Below are 18334 nucleotides of genomic sequence, written 5' to 3'. Positions count from 1 at the left end.
TGTAGGAAATTTAATTACCCAACTTTTATGTCACTACAACTTTTCTCGGAAATGAATAGTTTTAAAGTTATAGTCAAAAACCCAAGAAAAAAATCGAATTTTTCCTTCAATTTTTGACATTTTGATTATTTAAACAATGTTCCGGACCTTTTTGAGAGGGAGGATAACTCAAATATTATTATTTGATTTATTTTCAAGCAATTTCTGCAAAAATTTGAGTCACCTCTCAACGTCCATCTCAAAACAGATGCGCCCTGGACTATAATCTGTATTGAAAACTTTGGTTTTCAACACAGAAGCCATTTCACAATGATTTCTTCGAATTAAGCACATTCCAAAATTTTACAAAAATATAGTACATTTGTCAGAGTATTGTTGTAAAAGTTAGACCGTCCTTAGTGCAGAATGTGTATAAAGGTTAGAAAATAAAAATATTTTGAATTGTCAATATCTGTGTATTTTGGGAAAAAGGACCAGAATCTAGATTTGTTAAGGTGACACTAAGGAACCTTGGGAAGTCAGCATCAGCGAAGTACTTAAGAATGACTAGGAAAAACCTACGCTTGACAATTGTTTTTTTAACTGGTCATTCTAAACTAAGCAAACACCTCCACTCACTGGGGCTGATAGACACAGCTGTGTACAAGAAGTGTAACGAGATGACGAAGCTGTCGGGCATGTCCTATGTGAATGTCCTGAGTTGTCGTCAATACGAGAGTATGAGTTCGACGAGCCTTGGCGTACACCTGCCGATGTCCCTTGGTGATTTGTCCACCTTCGTGAAAATGAAAGGATGGACAATGAGCTAAGGACAATAATAATAATAGTAATATAGGAGATTGGCTCTACCTGGTATACATTGTAGACCTGTATAAGGACCAAGAAATAGCAGATCAACTTTCTATAAATTCTAAATTACATACTCTTGCAGCATTAAGAGGAGACTATTTATTATTATTATTCTAATGTTTATAGTTACCACTTCCGCATTTGTACTTACTCTAATGGGTGTAATTTCGTTACAGATTTGAAGACATAAGAAAATTTTTAAGTGTTTTATTGGGATTACAAGGACCTTTGAAAAGTGTTTATTCTAGAATATAAAGCGAATAAAATTTTAACAATAAGCACATAAAATTGAGATTTTTTTGGTAGGTACATAAATATCTAATAAAATGTTATAAAAGTTAAAAGTTGTCATTTGTAGACAATGAATAACATATTTTTAAATTGAATCATAAAAATACTAGAACACGTACTAGAAAAAATAGTAGTAATCAACTGCTTGATCTTCAGAAGATATCTTACTAAAATGACGAATGAACAAGAAAAAATCCATAAGCAACAAACAAACTCATACTTCGACAAACAAGATAATCCCATCCCTTTATGAGCTGGGACAAAAAACGGAAAAATCTCGGTGCAAAGCCAATAGCAGGCCAACAATGCCAATAGTCGTTTGATACTTCATTGTAGCAACTTACATAAGGGCTGCTATACCCAGTGACATTTTTTCATTACATCGTTCTTAAAAATCAATGGAATTTTTACAGCCCACAAAAATTAGCCCGAGCAATCTGCTTGCATAAAAATAAAATTCAAACGCCAAACTTGGCTAATGCGTGTTGTCCAGTTGGTTTGGATGTGGAGTGAGGAAAGATTGGAGATGGGAATGCTTTGGATTTGGACATGGTTTTTACGAAGATGGATGGCTGGGAAAATCAATGAGCATGTATATTTAACTCGGACCTACACATTTACCTCAACAAGAAATTATTTGACCTGTATGTGTTACCTGTACTCATTCGTGGAGGGAAAACAAAAATACTCTCAAAAAAGTAGGAAATAAGAACATCAATTAGCGTGACTCATGGCTGAGGGCTATGAAGCGTCAGATGCTGGATGTCTCTCGCTGGAGAAGCGCTGGAGAGACTGAATCCCCAACGAAGAAATACGTTGTGGAACAAAAAGAACATACGCTATCCAAAGAATCACGTCGCTAAAATGGAACTCGGTAGGGCACGTCGCCAGATTATTTGACAACCGATGGACATAGGGGTAATGTCGAGTAAAGACCAAGACATGAAATACTACAAAGCAAAGGTACCAACCAGATACCAGATTCAGGTATTGACGACCTGCAGTATGTTAGCAGTAATTTGTATACTAAACAGTGACAATTGGAAATAGCTTTTGTTCAGAAATGAACAAAAAGAAAGAAAGAAAATATATTTCGGAAAGCGTAGTATAGTAGTACCTTAAGTCTGTTGAATATACAGCCGATATAAATGCAAACGTCAATGCGTTCAATAGGAGACTTTTGTTCTGATATAACAACAAAATAATGGAAATATACTTATTAAACAAAGTTTTTTCTCAATTTTTATGTGCTTATCAATTTCTACCAAATTACCTTACTATGCGAAAAATTGGAACAATATAAAAACACATATAATTCAAAGATCAAAAACTGTTACTTTAAAATACTAGTAACAACTATAACTAATATTATCACACTTTTCAAAAGAGTCCTTATAGTCAATTAGTAACATTCAGTTAAACAATTACCCGAATACCGTTTAGTTTAAGATTAGTATATTGTTAGTCTGTTTTAATGGAAACAGTGTATTTCTATACAAATATTATTGAGCATGCATAAAATTTGCGACCAATTCTAACCAAACATATTAGTTTTCTTTCAATGTTTAAGGTTTGGAATCCACGGACTAAAGAAACAACGTGACAACAGTGTGCGCCGACTGGATACCAGCATTTGGAGCGGCGCATTTAGGAGACAAAGAGACAAACATCGACCATAGAAGAACATACATTCATTGTCATTAATGGTAACTCAATATTTTGGTTTTCGGGAGGAAGGAGAAACAACTTATGATTTAATTTGTTTCAGGGGCTACCACCATCAACTGACATATGTTTCTTCTTTATAGACTCATCAGAACTGCCTGTGGTGTACCCTACCCTACCTAGGGTACACTACAGGCAGTGCAGGCACTGCAGGCACCACATCAGGTATCCTAGGTAGGGTAGGGTCCACCACAGGCAGTTCTCATGAGTCTATAAAGAAGAAACATATGTCAACTGATGGTGGTACCTGGTACCCCTGAAACAAATTAAATTTGCAAGTTGGCGAAGGCTCAGATTAAAGGCTGTTACCAAGAATTCTGCTTTCCGAGAAGTCTTCGGTGAAGTTAATTAATTCATTGACATAATGGTAGCAGAGCGTGGTTCATTATATCGATGACTTAATTACTTGTAGATTTTATTTTTAACTGTTCTTATATGGTTGAGTTGATGCCTGCATCTCTGTCTCCTAAATGCGCAGCTTCAAAGTCTGGTACCCACTCGGCGCACACTGTTGTCACGCTGTTTCTTTAGTCCGTGGATTCCAAACAAGAAGCTTAAGTGTTGATTAGACTTGGCTGAGGATAAAAAATTTAAACGGTATAAAGACCAATGCTGAAAAACAATGGTGCGGCTGTAGCTAAAATCGTGTATATTTTTATTAAAGAAAACATCACCTAGAAAAATAAGAAGATACGTTTAAGTGTTATTACCTAAGCTCCGAGAGGGGCAAAAAGTCAATATCTAAGAGAGGCCTTAGACTTGGTAAACTGTACGTCGTCAGGTGGCCGTTTGATATATAACAGGCTAAGCACACACTATCTGTAAAAAAAAACAGTTTATTAGTAATACTAAATAATAGTATTTTTAATCAATGTAATGGGACTAGTATTATGTTATCTTATACAGATACGAGGAAAGCGAAATGTGGGAAGACGAAGAATATCCTGGCTTAAGAACTTACGGGAATGGTTCGAATGCAGTAGTGCAGAGCTATTTAGAGCGGCGGTCAACATGGTCCGCATTGCCATGATGATTTCCAACCTTCGATAGAAGATGGAACTTAAAGAAGAAGAATAAAGATACTTAATAGACTGCGATCAAAATCTTATAAACTATGTAATCATAACTTGAATAATGTTGAATAGGCTGACTCTGTGAGTCCATAGTAAATGAAATAAACAAATAGACATACTCATAATCACTTTTATTTATCCCAGACAACCGGCTTCGCTTTATACAAATTGCAAAGCATCATCAGGTCTCGGTGCAGTAATAGAATTATTTAAGTTGACTTGATAACGCATATTGTACAAAGCGACACCAGTCGTCTGGGGTAAATAAAAGTAATTGTCTATTTCAATAACATGAATATTATAAATCTGTAAACATTAGATAGATCAAGTCTACAAGCATGTTTACGCTGTTAAGACTTTTTTACGTTTTTTACGCAAGTAAACTGAAATTGTAAATTATAGGTTTTTGTAAAAATCCTTCAGTATTCAACAAACTTCAAAAATATTGATTTAAATAAATCTATATTATATGTCTAAATGAAAGTTAAAAACGGGTAATATGTTTAAATGAAAGTGGAAATAGAAGAAGACATATCCAAATTGTTTGCAAAAGTGTTTCAAGTTTACGACAAAGACTTTAAAATCTTATTTAACTACATAAATTTAAGGAAATTAATCAATCTAACTCACTTGCGATATTAAAAACAACAACAAAACATATCAGTGTTTTACAAGGTTTTAGCAGGTTATAAGACAAGTCTGTGAGTCGATATGACACACATGGCAGTTAAAGAATTAATATAAACGGGTAAAGAATAAAATTATTACAGAGTGGAGACCATGGACATACAAACGAAAGAGAGGGAGACCACAAAGGTTATGGGTAGATGACCTAAAACACCAAGCCGGCTCAAAATGGATGCACGTGGCTCAGGATAGAGAAAGATGGAGGAGCGAAGGAGAGGCCTATGTCCAATATTGGATGTCGCAAGGCTGATAGAAAGATTAAAAAATACTTAACTCTCATAGATATAACCTCCGCCTTTACTACAAAATCGGCGTCAGCCAATTGTTGTCTGTACACGCAGGTCTGCGAGGGAAGCGCCACTATCCTCGCTTGTTTCTCACTAGCCATCACCACAAACTGCCTATCCGACAAATTATCACTTCTCACAGTATCACCTCCCAAAGTAGGACTCATCCGCATGTTATTCCTCGTCGGGGTTCCTAAAAAACATAAAAACTCATATATTCATTAACGATTTTCTTCACTCTTAGGTCACTGGTTTTCAGATACCTGAGATATTGTTACGATAGCCAACCGCACGTGTTCTTACCTAGGCCGGCCCTGATCATGTCTCATGCCCATTCTCGAAGAGTTCAGAATAATCGAATGATCGAAACGACGCCGCGTAGTCTGTAGAGAAATTACTGGAAATTTCGGGAAACAGAGCCGGCGCATATAAATACAATACAGTCAGTCTGAGTGTAGAAATTGTATCGAAACATCTGATAGTGTGTATTGTTGTAATAAATATGTATTATATACATTAATTTTATTTTACTGGAAATAGTGAAAAATATAAATAAATTAAAATTAGTGTAAATAAACTAAAATGAAAACTAAATAACGTAAGTGTTAAAGTCATTAATAAATAAGAAAGTAAAAACGTTACAATACATTTAATAAATCCTATCCTATCCCTGGATATTTTACCCAAAAACTTCTCGTCTCAGTATACTTACTATCCCTTTTTTCTTTCTGCTCGTCCCTCCACGATTCAAAGGAATAAGGTATTAGAGATCCGTTACAGTCTAAAAACGACATCGTCAATATCGAGCCTTTCAGTCTAAAGACGGTAGCTCCGACTAAGGAAACTACCACAGGTTGCGAGGATCTACTGTCCACGTCTGGAGGAGTTATGTATATAGTTATGACAGATCCGAGGCTTGTTCCTACCCATAACGTCGGAGTTAACGTGGATGGCTCTGAAAAAATAAAAATATTTAAAATTACCTACTATAAATACAAAAAAACTGGTGTTACTAGTATACGGAGTGATAAGAAAGTAGAGTCAAAAAGAATCTCAATATAGAGTCAAATAGAGTCAAAAAAGCAAACAGTTTTAACCAGATGAGAAGTATCCGAGACGAAGACAAAAGTAGTACGTGAACGAAAAATATGTACCGAATACTGGAAAAGACGACAAAGAAGAAAAGAACTAATGGCGAAAGATAGACATGACGTATCTCTCTCTTGTAGTTTTCACATTACTACGGATCGTGATTTCCTCCAATACTCCTAATATTTTTCTCCTAAATAAATTTTCTAAATTGGTCTCTATTTTTAGCGGAGTGCTCTATGTTTCGTGGAGTGCCCGCTAAATTCTGAATTTGGTCGGACCATCTGGTTGGTGACAGTTCTCTTGGTCTTCTCCCCGAAACAAATAGTCTTTCTAAATTATTATCGTTACCTCTGAGAATCACGGGACCAAAATTGATTGAAAAAAACGTTTATCCAATGAGCTATCCAAGCTATGCGCAACATTCTTCTCCAACACCACATCTCAAAGGCATCATTTTTTGGCACTCTTAAGCGCGAAGAGTAAAAATTTCTGCCTCGTATAGAAATATTGAGAATACAAGTACATTGATAGACAGATCTGTCTTTCCAAACTTTAGTTAAGCAAACTTTAGTTGGCAAACTGCTTCGCAACTGCTATCGTTAGTTATATTAGATCCGAGTGGTTACTCAGTTGAATAGTATTGAATTTGTATATTCCAATATTTCGTCTTGTCTTTATTAATCTTAAGACAAACATTAATAATTTCCAACTCTGTAGTACGCAAGCGATTTACCGTTTCTTGTTCATTTGTTGCTAGAAGTACAGAGTCATCAGCCAATCTTAAATTGAAGATTTTTATACGAGCCACTCTTACTTCATCGACCCATTCTACTAAAGCCATCCTTATGACATGTACACCGTAAATATTAAATGGTCAGGTGACAAAATGCGTCCTTGTTTAACACCTCTCTCTTCTCTGAATATTCCCTTAAGAATTTCTGAACTAGTCGTATTGTTGCCATATTGAACTAGTACAAATTTTTATTAAGTGTCATCAGATGTATCGGTGCACGCACCTCTATTAAAATGCACCAAAGTTTTAGGATTTGCTCACGGGTACCCTTTCCATTTACAAATCCCGCTAGTTCCTGCGGTATTTAATAATGTACGTAAGTCTTTAATCTGTTTTTGATTGGCCTGTTTTAGAATCAGCTTCTATTCCTTCCTTTTCTTCGCCTTGGTTTTCCAATTTCGTACTTTTAACACCTGTAAGTCGTCTTCCACCTGCTCCTTAGGACATAGTGTCTTTGTTTTGTTAATAAACCTTAGATATAATTTTCGCATGTAAGACTAAAAGCTACAAAATCACATATTTTCTAATCAGATCTATAAATTGAACATACTTAAAATATTTATACCAGGCTATGCAAAGCATCGTTAATTCGGTAACAACTACTCGACCAATAAATTTAAGCGTAATTAAATTGATTTAGCCAGGAAGGACCCACCCTATTGGAAAAAATTTAACATTTTGTTTCTCTATAAAGCTTTTTTGTTTGGCCTTATACTTCAGGAAATGAACAATTCACTGTTGTATAACATATGCCAGTAAAAAGAATTTTACTGGCATATGTTATTAGTAACATGTACGGTAGTTTTCACATTAGGTGGTGCCTCCTTTTTTGTGTAGAGTAGAATGTAGAATGGATGGTATGTGTAATCCTTTGCACGTAGTAACTGCAGCATTTCTCCTTGTATTATGTTGATTTCTGGGGATTTGTTTTCCTTTAGCGGTCTAATTCCATTTTATTTCAGAGAGAAAGACAGTAGGTTGTCTAGGGTAGTCATAGAGCCATATAGAGCCTCATAGTCTTTAGATTATTATACCTTCTTTAGACTAAGTTTGAGGTTTCAACTCTCTAGTACGGAGTTAGACCTTTTGAAATAAATCTCTTGGTTCATTCCGACAACCAAGTTCATCTACTTCTCTGTATATTTGATGTAATCAGCTTTGTCTTTACGGCATTGCGTTCTTATTTCTTTCAATAATGTTCTGCATTTTCGTTTGTTCCAAATGTAATTTTATGTTTCTTTTTCTGCGTTGGATTACAGTGATCAGTTATCCATGGCTTACGGTTTGTTGATTGTAAAATAAATCCAAGTATTTTCAGGATCACTATCTACTTGATCTAAAGAACATTTTTCTTCTACTTCTTGTTGGAATGAATTCATTTTTGAGCAATTCAGAAATATAAATTTTCTTAGAGGTCTCCTTTTAAGGACTTTCAAACGAAGTCGAATGTTTAATACTAGGGGTTGAAGGTCACTACTACAATCTGCGTCGAGGTATGTTTTACAATTGATGACCGAGGATTTCTGTCTCAATCTTATTAGGATGTAATAGATTTGATTTCTTGTTGAGACATATCTGCAGAGGTAATTATCATTAGTATGACACAAGGTAAAAGCATATAGATAATGAAGATAATTCTCATACAAGTAAATAAAAACAGAAAACAGATATAAAAACAGAAATTTTTAAAAGAGATATGAAAATTGCCTATGCCATTAATTCTATGTTATTGATACGCCCAAGACTTTGAAACGCCATTGACTCCGATTGAAACGGCGTTATAGATGTTCTGACGTCACGTGAAGTCTAGAAGCCGGTATATACTTTATTTTGCGTTAAGAACGGAACGTTTGGCTTATGCAGATCAGTGTTACCAAAACTGTCAGGCACGTGTTTCTACTAGTTTGCTGATATACGATTCATTCTCGATACCACAGAAGCAGCATCGGCGCGCTTCTATCTACGGAATGTTGCGTTCTTAAAGTGAAACGCTCTATATAGGCCAGAGTAATAAGACAAAAATATACCCTGTTCGTGACACTTCAGCCAGGGTACTGAAAATTGTAACTATTTCCTGCGTAGGATCTGGCGGCCATTTTTATTTATAAACGATATCAGTTAATTAACTGTCAAAAAATGGCATTTTTCCATTTTTTTTCAAATCAATGGAAAACAGTGAAACTTATGATTTTTTTAGTACAAATATCTTTGAGATTATGGAAAAAGCTTTAAAATGACATATTACAAAGTTTGATATACTCATTTATTGTTAATATAATTGCGAAAAAAGGTCGGAACTGCAATAAAAATTATTTTCGCAATAACTGTTGTAAAAATTAGTGTACAGTGTACAGGTTTGAAATTTTTGTCAAATGAGGGTTCTTTGGTGCTTAATATGTGATAAAAATTTCAAAGCGATTCATTCAATTGTTTAAATTTTATTCGAATCGTTTATCTCGGAGAGCATTTTTTTGCAATAACATAAGTCAGAAAAAAATGACGTTAGAACCATTCCACAGGTGTCAAATGGAAGAGCATGAGCTATATTTTCAACTTGGTTTAAAAAAAGCGAATAAAAAATGCATTTATTAGTAATAAATAATTATGCAAAAGTATCGAAAATCTTTCCTTATAAACTTTTTGGATAACATTTTCCAAAAAAAAATAACTTTTTTACCCTGTTTTAAGTGCACACCTACCAAGGAATGTTATTTATATCATAATTGATAAAAAATTGTAATAAATATATATAATTTCTTATATACCCTATTCCACGAACATACGCCTGTTTTGGATTACTTCGACAACGAATATTTTACTGTGCAAAATAAGAAGAACGAAAGTAAATTGCAATAGTACATTGTTTACCGAGTAGGAAAAGCTTAACATTCCTGGACGACTGTGAAGATTGCTAAGTCGAGGCGCAAGCCGAGACTTAGCACCACAGAGTCCAGGAATGTGGCTTTTCCTACGAGGTAAACATACTATTTTTCCGCAAATCGTTTAAAATTCGACAGATATTAATTGATTTAAAAAAAAGCGCGATAATTTTATTCCCAAATAAATGGTGCTTTGAAATTCCTAATAAAATTACTTGGGTTACTATGGAAACGTATTGAGGTTGAATTGTCAAACTTGACGCTTATAAATTTAATTGCTGGTGTTCTCGAAAGTAAAATGATAAGTGATGATGAAATTTCCATTCCTGGGACTCCTCCAGAGCTGGTTGAGGCAGTGAATACTGCTTCATTAGAATTATTGCCAAAGAAATCAAGAGAAAAGTACGAAAATGCATACAGACGTTTTATGGATTATCGCATGAGTAAAAATACGAGTTCTTTCTCAGAAAATGTTGTAATGGCATACTTCCTAGACCTTTGTTTAAAGATGAAATCTTCAACATTATGGGCCAATTATTCAATGCTGAAGTCAACCCTTGCACTTAAACACAATGTAGATATATCTACATACTCAAAACTTCGTTCTTTATTGAAACGGCAAGCTCAAGGTTATAGGGCAAAGAAATCTAAGATTTTAACGAAGGAAGAAATTGAAAAATTTATCCAGGAAGCTCCAGATAAAGAAAATTTAATGATTAAGGTAATTTACAAGGTTTTAATAGCAATGTGTTTTCTATCATTTATGTAGAACACTAACAACTGTACGGAAATATCATTTCCTTACAGTAAGGAAATGACATTTCCTTACAGTAAGGAAGTCCTGACTTTTTCTTCAAGAAATTTTGACAGGAATGTCAAAATTTCCTGGCGATTTGCGGAAAATTACATTGTTGTTTATTGAAATAATTATTAGCGCCATTTACTTTCGTACTTCTTATGTTGCACAGTAAAATATTCGTTGTCGAAGTAATCCAAAACAGGCGTATGTTCGTGGAATGGCCCATATAACAAAATAAAAAGTTTATAACTAAAGATTTACGTTACTTTTGCATAATTATTTATTACTAATAAATGCATTTTTAATTCGCTTTTTTTAAACCAAGTTGAAAATATAGGTAGCTCATGCTCTTTCATTTGACACCTGTGGAATGGTTCTAACGTCATTTTTTTCTGACTTATGTTATTGCAGAAAAAAGAATGTGTGTGTACTTTGTACGCACGTAAGAAGTTATACTCCTATTAAATGATTTCAACGAAATTAATATACTTTAAACAGTTTATTTATATTTTATTTAAATATTAAACAAATTTTAATACTTACTACTTCTCAAAAATTTTTATTAAAACAGTGCCAAAATTTAAAATAATAAAATAATAAAACACACACAAACAAATACATTGAAAAATGCCACAAATGATTTCTGAACAATGTAGGAAACAATTTTAACTAAATACGCATTTTCTGAAAAAAATTATATAATAAATAAACTTACAATCATAAAATGTATAAAAAAATAAAAAAATAAAAGTTTCCATTGGGGTTCGAACCCCTCTTTTCAGCGCAGTTAGTATTGAAATTCATTCACCTTAAACTTTTACCCACGGAGACCATGTGTCATCATGTGCGAAGATCAACTAACTAAACCAATTAAACTTTTGACGGTTCTGAATTTAACCAAATTATTTATTTTGATTTTGAATTGAAATTATTTAGAATTTAAAGAAATATTAAAAACAAAACATAGAGTAAGAAAACAATATATTAGGTGAATATTGATAGAAATTTTGATGGTAATCAAATTATGTAAATCAAAGCATTACATACTATTTTGCTAGGTTCTTTTTAAATTTTCCAAATAGGTAGGAACCTATGAATTTTTTTATTAGGATACTGAAACATTTACAATTATTACGTACCTGTCGCTTTTAAAATCTATTTAAAAAGTCACTACAATATTATAAATTTGTTTTTTGCTCTGCCATCACAACAATAAAAACTAACATACACAACATTAATTTGTTTATCCAAAATCTCCATATTGAACAATTATTGACAGATGATTTTAACTCCCAATCAGATCCCGTATAACGTTTATACCATACTCTCTGTGTGCGCATGCGCGCAGTATTATGAAATTTTACTCTCAATCGCGCCTAAAGAAGTATAACTTCAAAAATGTTCTCTGAGATAAACAATTTGAATAAAATTTAAACAATTCAATGAATCGCTTTGAAATTTTTATCACATATTAAGCACCAAAGAACCCTTATGACAAAAATTTCAAAGCTGTACACTAATTTTTACAATAGATATTGCGAAATTAATTTTTTTTGCAATTCCTACCTTTTTTCGCAATTATATTAATAATAAATGAGTATATCAAACTTTGTAATACGTCATTTTAAAGCTTTTTCCATAATTTCAAAGATATTTGTACTAAAAAAACCATAAGTTTGACTGTTTTCCATTGATTTGAAAAAAAAAGGGAAAAATGCCATTTTTTGACACTTAATTGTTTATAAATAAAAATGGCCGCCAGATCCTACGCAGGAAATAGTTACAATTTGCTCTTATAGGTATTACCTATCGAAAAAACGCTTCAGTACCCTGTCTGCTCGAGTGTAATGGGAAAAACCTTATTACCCTGGACTAAAAGAAGTCGATCTAGAATCCGAAGAACGATTCGAAGCAAGACTTCATAGTGTCGAGAGATTTTTGGAAGCATAAATATGCGCTTAAATATTGAACAATTTAGACTTCAGAGTAAGTAGTAAAATAAATTTGTATTATTACGTAAATAAATGTTACAAAGTAATTGTGTTTTTAGTGTCAGTATTAGAAGCCTGTAAATAAATTAAAATAAACATTAGAATATATAAAAAAAATAGAGCAGTTGAAGTTAATGTTTCACTATTTAACCATCCAATATTATAATTTTTTTTTATAATTACCTGATTTCTTCGTATACGAATCCACAAACGCCAAACACTGTATCGACTCCGAGGTGATGTTCTCCAAGGAGCTCATCGACGACGATCTCGATCTCGAGAACGAGCTATCCAGCTTGTCTACGCGGCCCATAAAATAAAAAATACTTTAGTAAATGCTAGTCGCAAAAGGGCAGTAATACTTAGCAGGTCAAAAGAGCACTATTCATACATGCGCACGCACCAAGCTCTCTCAAATTTAAGATTATATATATATAGTTTTACGTTGGTGTTTTAGTAGGTACAAATTTAAAGCATTAATGTTAGTAGTTTTTCGAAAGATCTTTAAACTATCTAAAGCAAGAGCAAACAGGATTTTTGTTAATGAGTTATATAACTACATAGGTGGATCATAAGGGTAAACTTATAATAGCTTAAAACAATTATTATAATAATTCATTTATCGACTTAAGCGTATAGATAATAAAGATCCAGATCATGAGTTGTGCGGGGCGCTCAGTTTAAGATTAAAAGATGAGACAAATACATATCAAAATTTTAGGCCATTTCACTCATCCGTATCACAAAGATACGAGTTAGTTACGAAAGAAAAAACAAAGTTCTTAACAATTATAAATTACTGCAAAAATAAGGATTTTATTTGCAATTATCTGGGTTAATTGTTTATGTATGTATTTTAATTTGGAAACTCAAAATCAAAGAACTTTTTGATATCTACAACTTTTATTTGAGCCACCCTTCTGTAAAATGTATAAGAACTGTTTTATAGGCAAAATATTATTTTTCACTTATTATGATTGTTTAAAACAAAAACAAAGCAAAATCAGATGAACATCTTTAGGGATTTTTCATCAGCTAGGTATACCTCATATACCATTTAGAACCTTTAAAAACCTGATTTCTTTTTCACAGATTGACTGGGGTAATTATAAAGATATGTAAACTCTTTCATCATAGTGTTTAAGAAATATAGAATAAAATTTAGAAGCACTAAAAAAATTTTTGATGGACATTTACTGCAAAGAAGAGTCAAATTCACAATGGAAATGAAAAACACTGGGGTATGCAACTAAAGCCTACAGAAAACCAATCCACACTAACAGATATTTAAATCAAATCCTTAGAGAGCCCAAGATAACTGCTACAACGAAAATACAATTTAGGAACAAAAAAATATTGATGTTAAATATTTTCAAAATTGACAACATTGCTCCAATTGCCAAATTGATAAAATTGAGAACAGAAAAAATATATCAAAAAATTTAATAAAATAATATTTTTTATAATTACAAAATCAAAAGATAAAAGGAAAAAAATGAAAGAAGAAAAAATAGCGAAAATCCCAAACGAAAAGCTCTCAAACATGCCCACAAACGCAACTGAACAAAAAAAATCAAGAAACTGAAAAAAAAATGAATTAGCGACATAATTGAAAAACCTTGTAAAATTGCAAAATAAATAAACTTTATTTTGTAACAGTCAATGGAAGTACAAAACAGAGCAGACAAAATTTATAAAATTTGGATTCTATGTATAGTCTTAACGGCTCTTTTAGGCCCGTTGTTGGATCAATCATTTCCATCGTTTTCTATTCATAGCTGTTAGCTTCCAATTTCTGATTCCGATCTCCCTAACATATTCCATCACTACATCTCTCCATTTTTTTTCTTGATCTTCCTTTCTTTTTTTGCCCCCAGATACTCTCCAACCAATATTCTTGATTAGCCTATTACCTTACATTCTTTCTAGAATTCGCGCCATTCTAGCCGGACGGACACATTCCTTATTACATTTTTGCACTCCTTTTATTATTGGAGGGTTAGCATACAATTGGTATACTTCTACATTACTTCAACTTCTCCATTCTCCCTCTACTACTTTTTCACCAAACATTCAGCAAAGTATTTTTCTTTCCCATGTTCCAATCTGGTAGGACTTGTTCCAGTCTAAAATTTGGATTATTGTCACATTATTAACAAGGATTAAAAGAAATTTTTAGACATTACCTAGCTAGTGGCATACTCCATCTAGTTTCATATTATCTAAAACAAATTAGAAACGCTAAATACAGATAGAAGGCCCTTCAGTTGTCCCAAGCTTTACTTGACGATCTTACATACATAAAAATCCTAACCGTATATTTAAAAATATAAAAAATCCTGTTTGCTCAGCTAAGTTTTAAATATTTAGCAATTAGCGGGGTATATTAATAAAAAAAAGTTAAAAATTCATGTTAAAATATTGTTTAAATTAAAAACCAATTTCAATCTGAAATAATATTTTCAATATATGACAAGTACAATATAACAAATGATTATTTCAGTATGAACGAATTTAGAAAGAACTAGTGTTATTGAAAATAATTTTCTTTTGAAGTACATATCTATTTTTGAGACGTTTACGGGAATTAGATACTCCTTAAACACTTTTTTGAGAATTAGAATTACATAAACTAACATTTTGATCACATCTAAGTTTGGTTTAAACAATAAAAGATTTGAATAAAGTTTTTTATTGATAGCCAATACAATTTCTTATGAATTCTTTAAAGAAACTTGTGAAAAATTAGCATATAAGAAAAATTAATGATCAGAATACTAACAAAAGAGATTAGCATTATAGCAAAAATAAAATGTATCGAGAATTCAATACCTAAATGTTAGAATAGGAAAACATAGAAAGGACACATTCCTTATTACTTCTGGCTTAAAACAAGGTGATGGGCTATCGCCATTACTGTTCAACAGAGTAGATATGATCATCAAAAAAGCTAACATACAGCCGGAAGAGTTTTCTGACCAGGGTCCAAAGTATTCTGGCGTATGCCGACGACATCGATATTGTTAGAAGTACCACCTCCAAAACACAGCTTTATAACAATAGCAGAGTAAGCAAAATGGTAGGACTAAACATCAAAGAGGAAAAAACCAAATATATGCACATCAACCGTACAGTAGGTAGAGATAGAACAGTGGCCATAAGCTCTTGGGCCAATAGAGCCAAAATTATATAAAACTGAATTAAGAGCAGCTGTGATGTACGGAATTGAGTAGTTAAAAAGAAAGAATAACAACAACGAATGCATGTGGCGAAAATGAAAATTCTTAGATAGATGCGCTGAGAAAGAAAAATGATAAAATTATAAATAATTACAGTAGGGGAAGCCTAGTGGTGGCACCAATAATTGACAACACCAAATACACAATAGAGAAGCCCACCTCGCATAGAGAAGCCCACCTCGCATAGAGATAAAGGTAAAGAGAATGATGATAAATGAAGATCATCTTGATTTAATTTATTTTACTATAAATTAGTCTGTGTGTAATCTGATATTTAACTTTTATGTGTTTCAACCAAACTTTTAGAAATAAAAAATAATGAAAACTACCATGAAACCACACGAAAAGTATAAAATTTGCAAAGCACCAGGTATTTATGACAACAATAAACAAATACATATTCGAATTAGCAAAAAATCCATTACATAAAAAATATTTGTTTTTGATTGAACTAATTGGTAATTTAAAAGAAAATTTGACAACCAACCAGACAGTTTCAGATACACTTCCATAATATGCAAGACACTGATAAAATAATAGGAGTGAATTAATTAATTAATTAATTAAAAATAATTAATCTGTATTGGCGTCCTCCATTGTTCGCAAATAACCTTACCAGAGTAATTTTCGTTTTTCTGTTTCTTCATTTAGTGTCTCCTTCATATTCATTAATTATCTAATTCGTTTATTCCTCACTTTGTTCATTATTGTTAACCTGCAGCTTCTCCAAAACATAATTTCCATTGCATTTATTCTGTTTTCCATTCTTTTATTTGCCACCCACGTCTCTGAGCAATACAGAGTACAAAGTTACCTCCAAGTATTTATATGCATTTGTTTGTTTTATTTAGTTGCTATTTATGCCCAGTTCTACTGCGCCGTTTCCAATAATCATGTATTACGTTTTATCATAATTAGTTTCCAAAACCCAAATTCCAAATTCTTCTTCCAGCTTTTTATCATGTAGACGATGCCGTCTTTGTCTTCTGCTAAAATTATGTGATCGTAGGCAAACAAAAGCCTACGGATATAGTTGTCCACTCTCATCTGTAGATACACAATTCTTTTTTCAATTTTTTAGTGTTTCATCTATATACACGGTGTTTCATTGGGAAACAGAAATACTTTAACGGTGAATAGAGGTCACCGAGACGGTTTTAGATATACTACATTTTTTGCCCTACCGACCTTTATAACCGAGTTACAGGGTGTTTTATCGATTTTGCCCATTTCTTTCCTAAGCCATAACTTTAGAACCACCCTGTATATTTTTTTGATATTTGGTACACATATGTCTCATTCAAAACCCAAACGACCGACATACTAACCATAAAAAAAATCTAGGTCCGGATTAACAAAAAAATTATAAAGTAATTGTGACCTTAAATCAACACCCTGTATATTCAAATTTTGAAAATCTGTTTGCATATTTGAAAAGAGCACAAAATAGTAAGTTTGATGGTTCGCTTCAATTTTTAGGCCAGACAATTTTATGACTTTAATTTTGAAATTATATCGAATTTTTTAAGAACTCTGACATTAAAAAGCAGATATTATTAACTTTTACTTATAAATTATTAAAGTTAATGACTAAATACTCATTTTAAAAATAATCAATACTTATTTACCAGATTGGAACGACCCAATTACTAATGACAAGAAAAATCCAGGTCCGGATTAACAAAAAAATTTAAAGTAATTGTGACCTTGAACCAACACCCTGTATATTGAAATTTTGAAAATTTGTCTGCGCATTTTAAAAGAGCATAAAAACTGTGATTAAAGATTTATTTTAATTTTTTGCGCCGTTTTTTTGAAATTATATTGAAATTTTAAAGAAGTCTGAGATTAAAAACCAGGTGGTATTAACTTTTAATAATTTAATGTTAATGAATCAATATAATTTCAAAATTGCCGTAATTAAATTATCTGCTCAAAAATTTGACATACACCTTTTAACGCAGTTTTTTATGCTCTTTTAAAATACGCAAACACATTTTCAAAGTTTCAATATACAGGGTGTTGTTTTAAGGGCACACTTACTTTATATTTTTTTGGTTAATCCGGACCTGGATTTTTCTTGTGATTACTAATTGGATCGTTCCAATGTGGTAAATAAGTATTGATTATTTTTAAAATGAGTATTTATTCATTATCTTTAATAATTTATAACTAAAAGTTAATATTATCTGCTTTTTAATGTCAGAGTTCTTAAAAAATTCGATATATGTAATTTCAGCATTAAAGTCATAAAATTGTCTGGCCGAAAAATTGAAGCGAACCATTAAACTTACTTTTTTGTGCTCTTGTCAAATATGTAAACAGATTTTCAAAATTTGAATATACAGGGTGTTGTTTTAAGGTCACAATTACTTTATAATTTTTTGTTAATCCGGACCTGGATTTTTCTTATGGTTAGTATGTTGGTCGTTTGGGTTTTACAGGGGACATGTGTGTACCAAATATCAAAAAAATATACAGGGTAATTCTAAAGTTAGGGCTTAGAAAAGAAATGGGCAAAATCGATAAAACACCCTGTAACTCGGTTATAAAAGTCGGTACGGCAAAAAATGTAGCATATCTAGAACCGGCTTGGTGACCTCTATTCACCATTAAAGTATTTCCGTTT

General features: G+C 32.4%; 1 protein-coding gene across 1 annotated transcript in view; it reads right to left on the bottom strand.

The window, feature by feature from the left end:
* LOC114325993 (syntaxin-binding protein 5) overlaps positions 1-18334 on the bottom strand; it is a 307868-nt gene that overhangs the window by 47508 nt on the left and 242026 nt on the right. Inside the window, exons 13-16 of the mRNA XM_050652347.1 lie at positions 12650-12766; positions 5625-5867; positions 4895-5105; positions 3576-3680 (exon numbers count right to left, since the gene is read on the bottom strand). Of these exons, the coding sequence (XP_050508304.1) occupies positions 3576-3680; positions 4895-5105; positions 5625-5867; positions 12650-12766 (676 nt within the window). The remainder of the gene's footprint in view (positions 1-3575; positions 3681-4894; positions 5106-5624; positions 5868-12649; positions 12767-18334) is intronic.

This window comes from Diabrotica virgifera, chromosome 5 (assembly GCF_917563875.1).
Source record: "Diabrotica virgifera virgifera chromosome 5, PGI_DIABVI_V3a".
Taxonomy (NCBI): domain Eukaryota; kingdom Metazoa; phylum Arthropoda; class Insecta; order Coleoptera; family Chrysomelidae; genus Diabrotica; species Diabrotica virgifera.
This window is presented reverse-complemented; position numbering and strand designations above follow the sequence as displayed.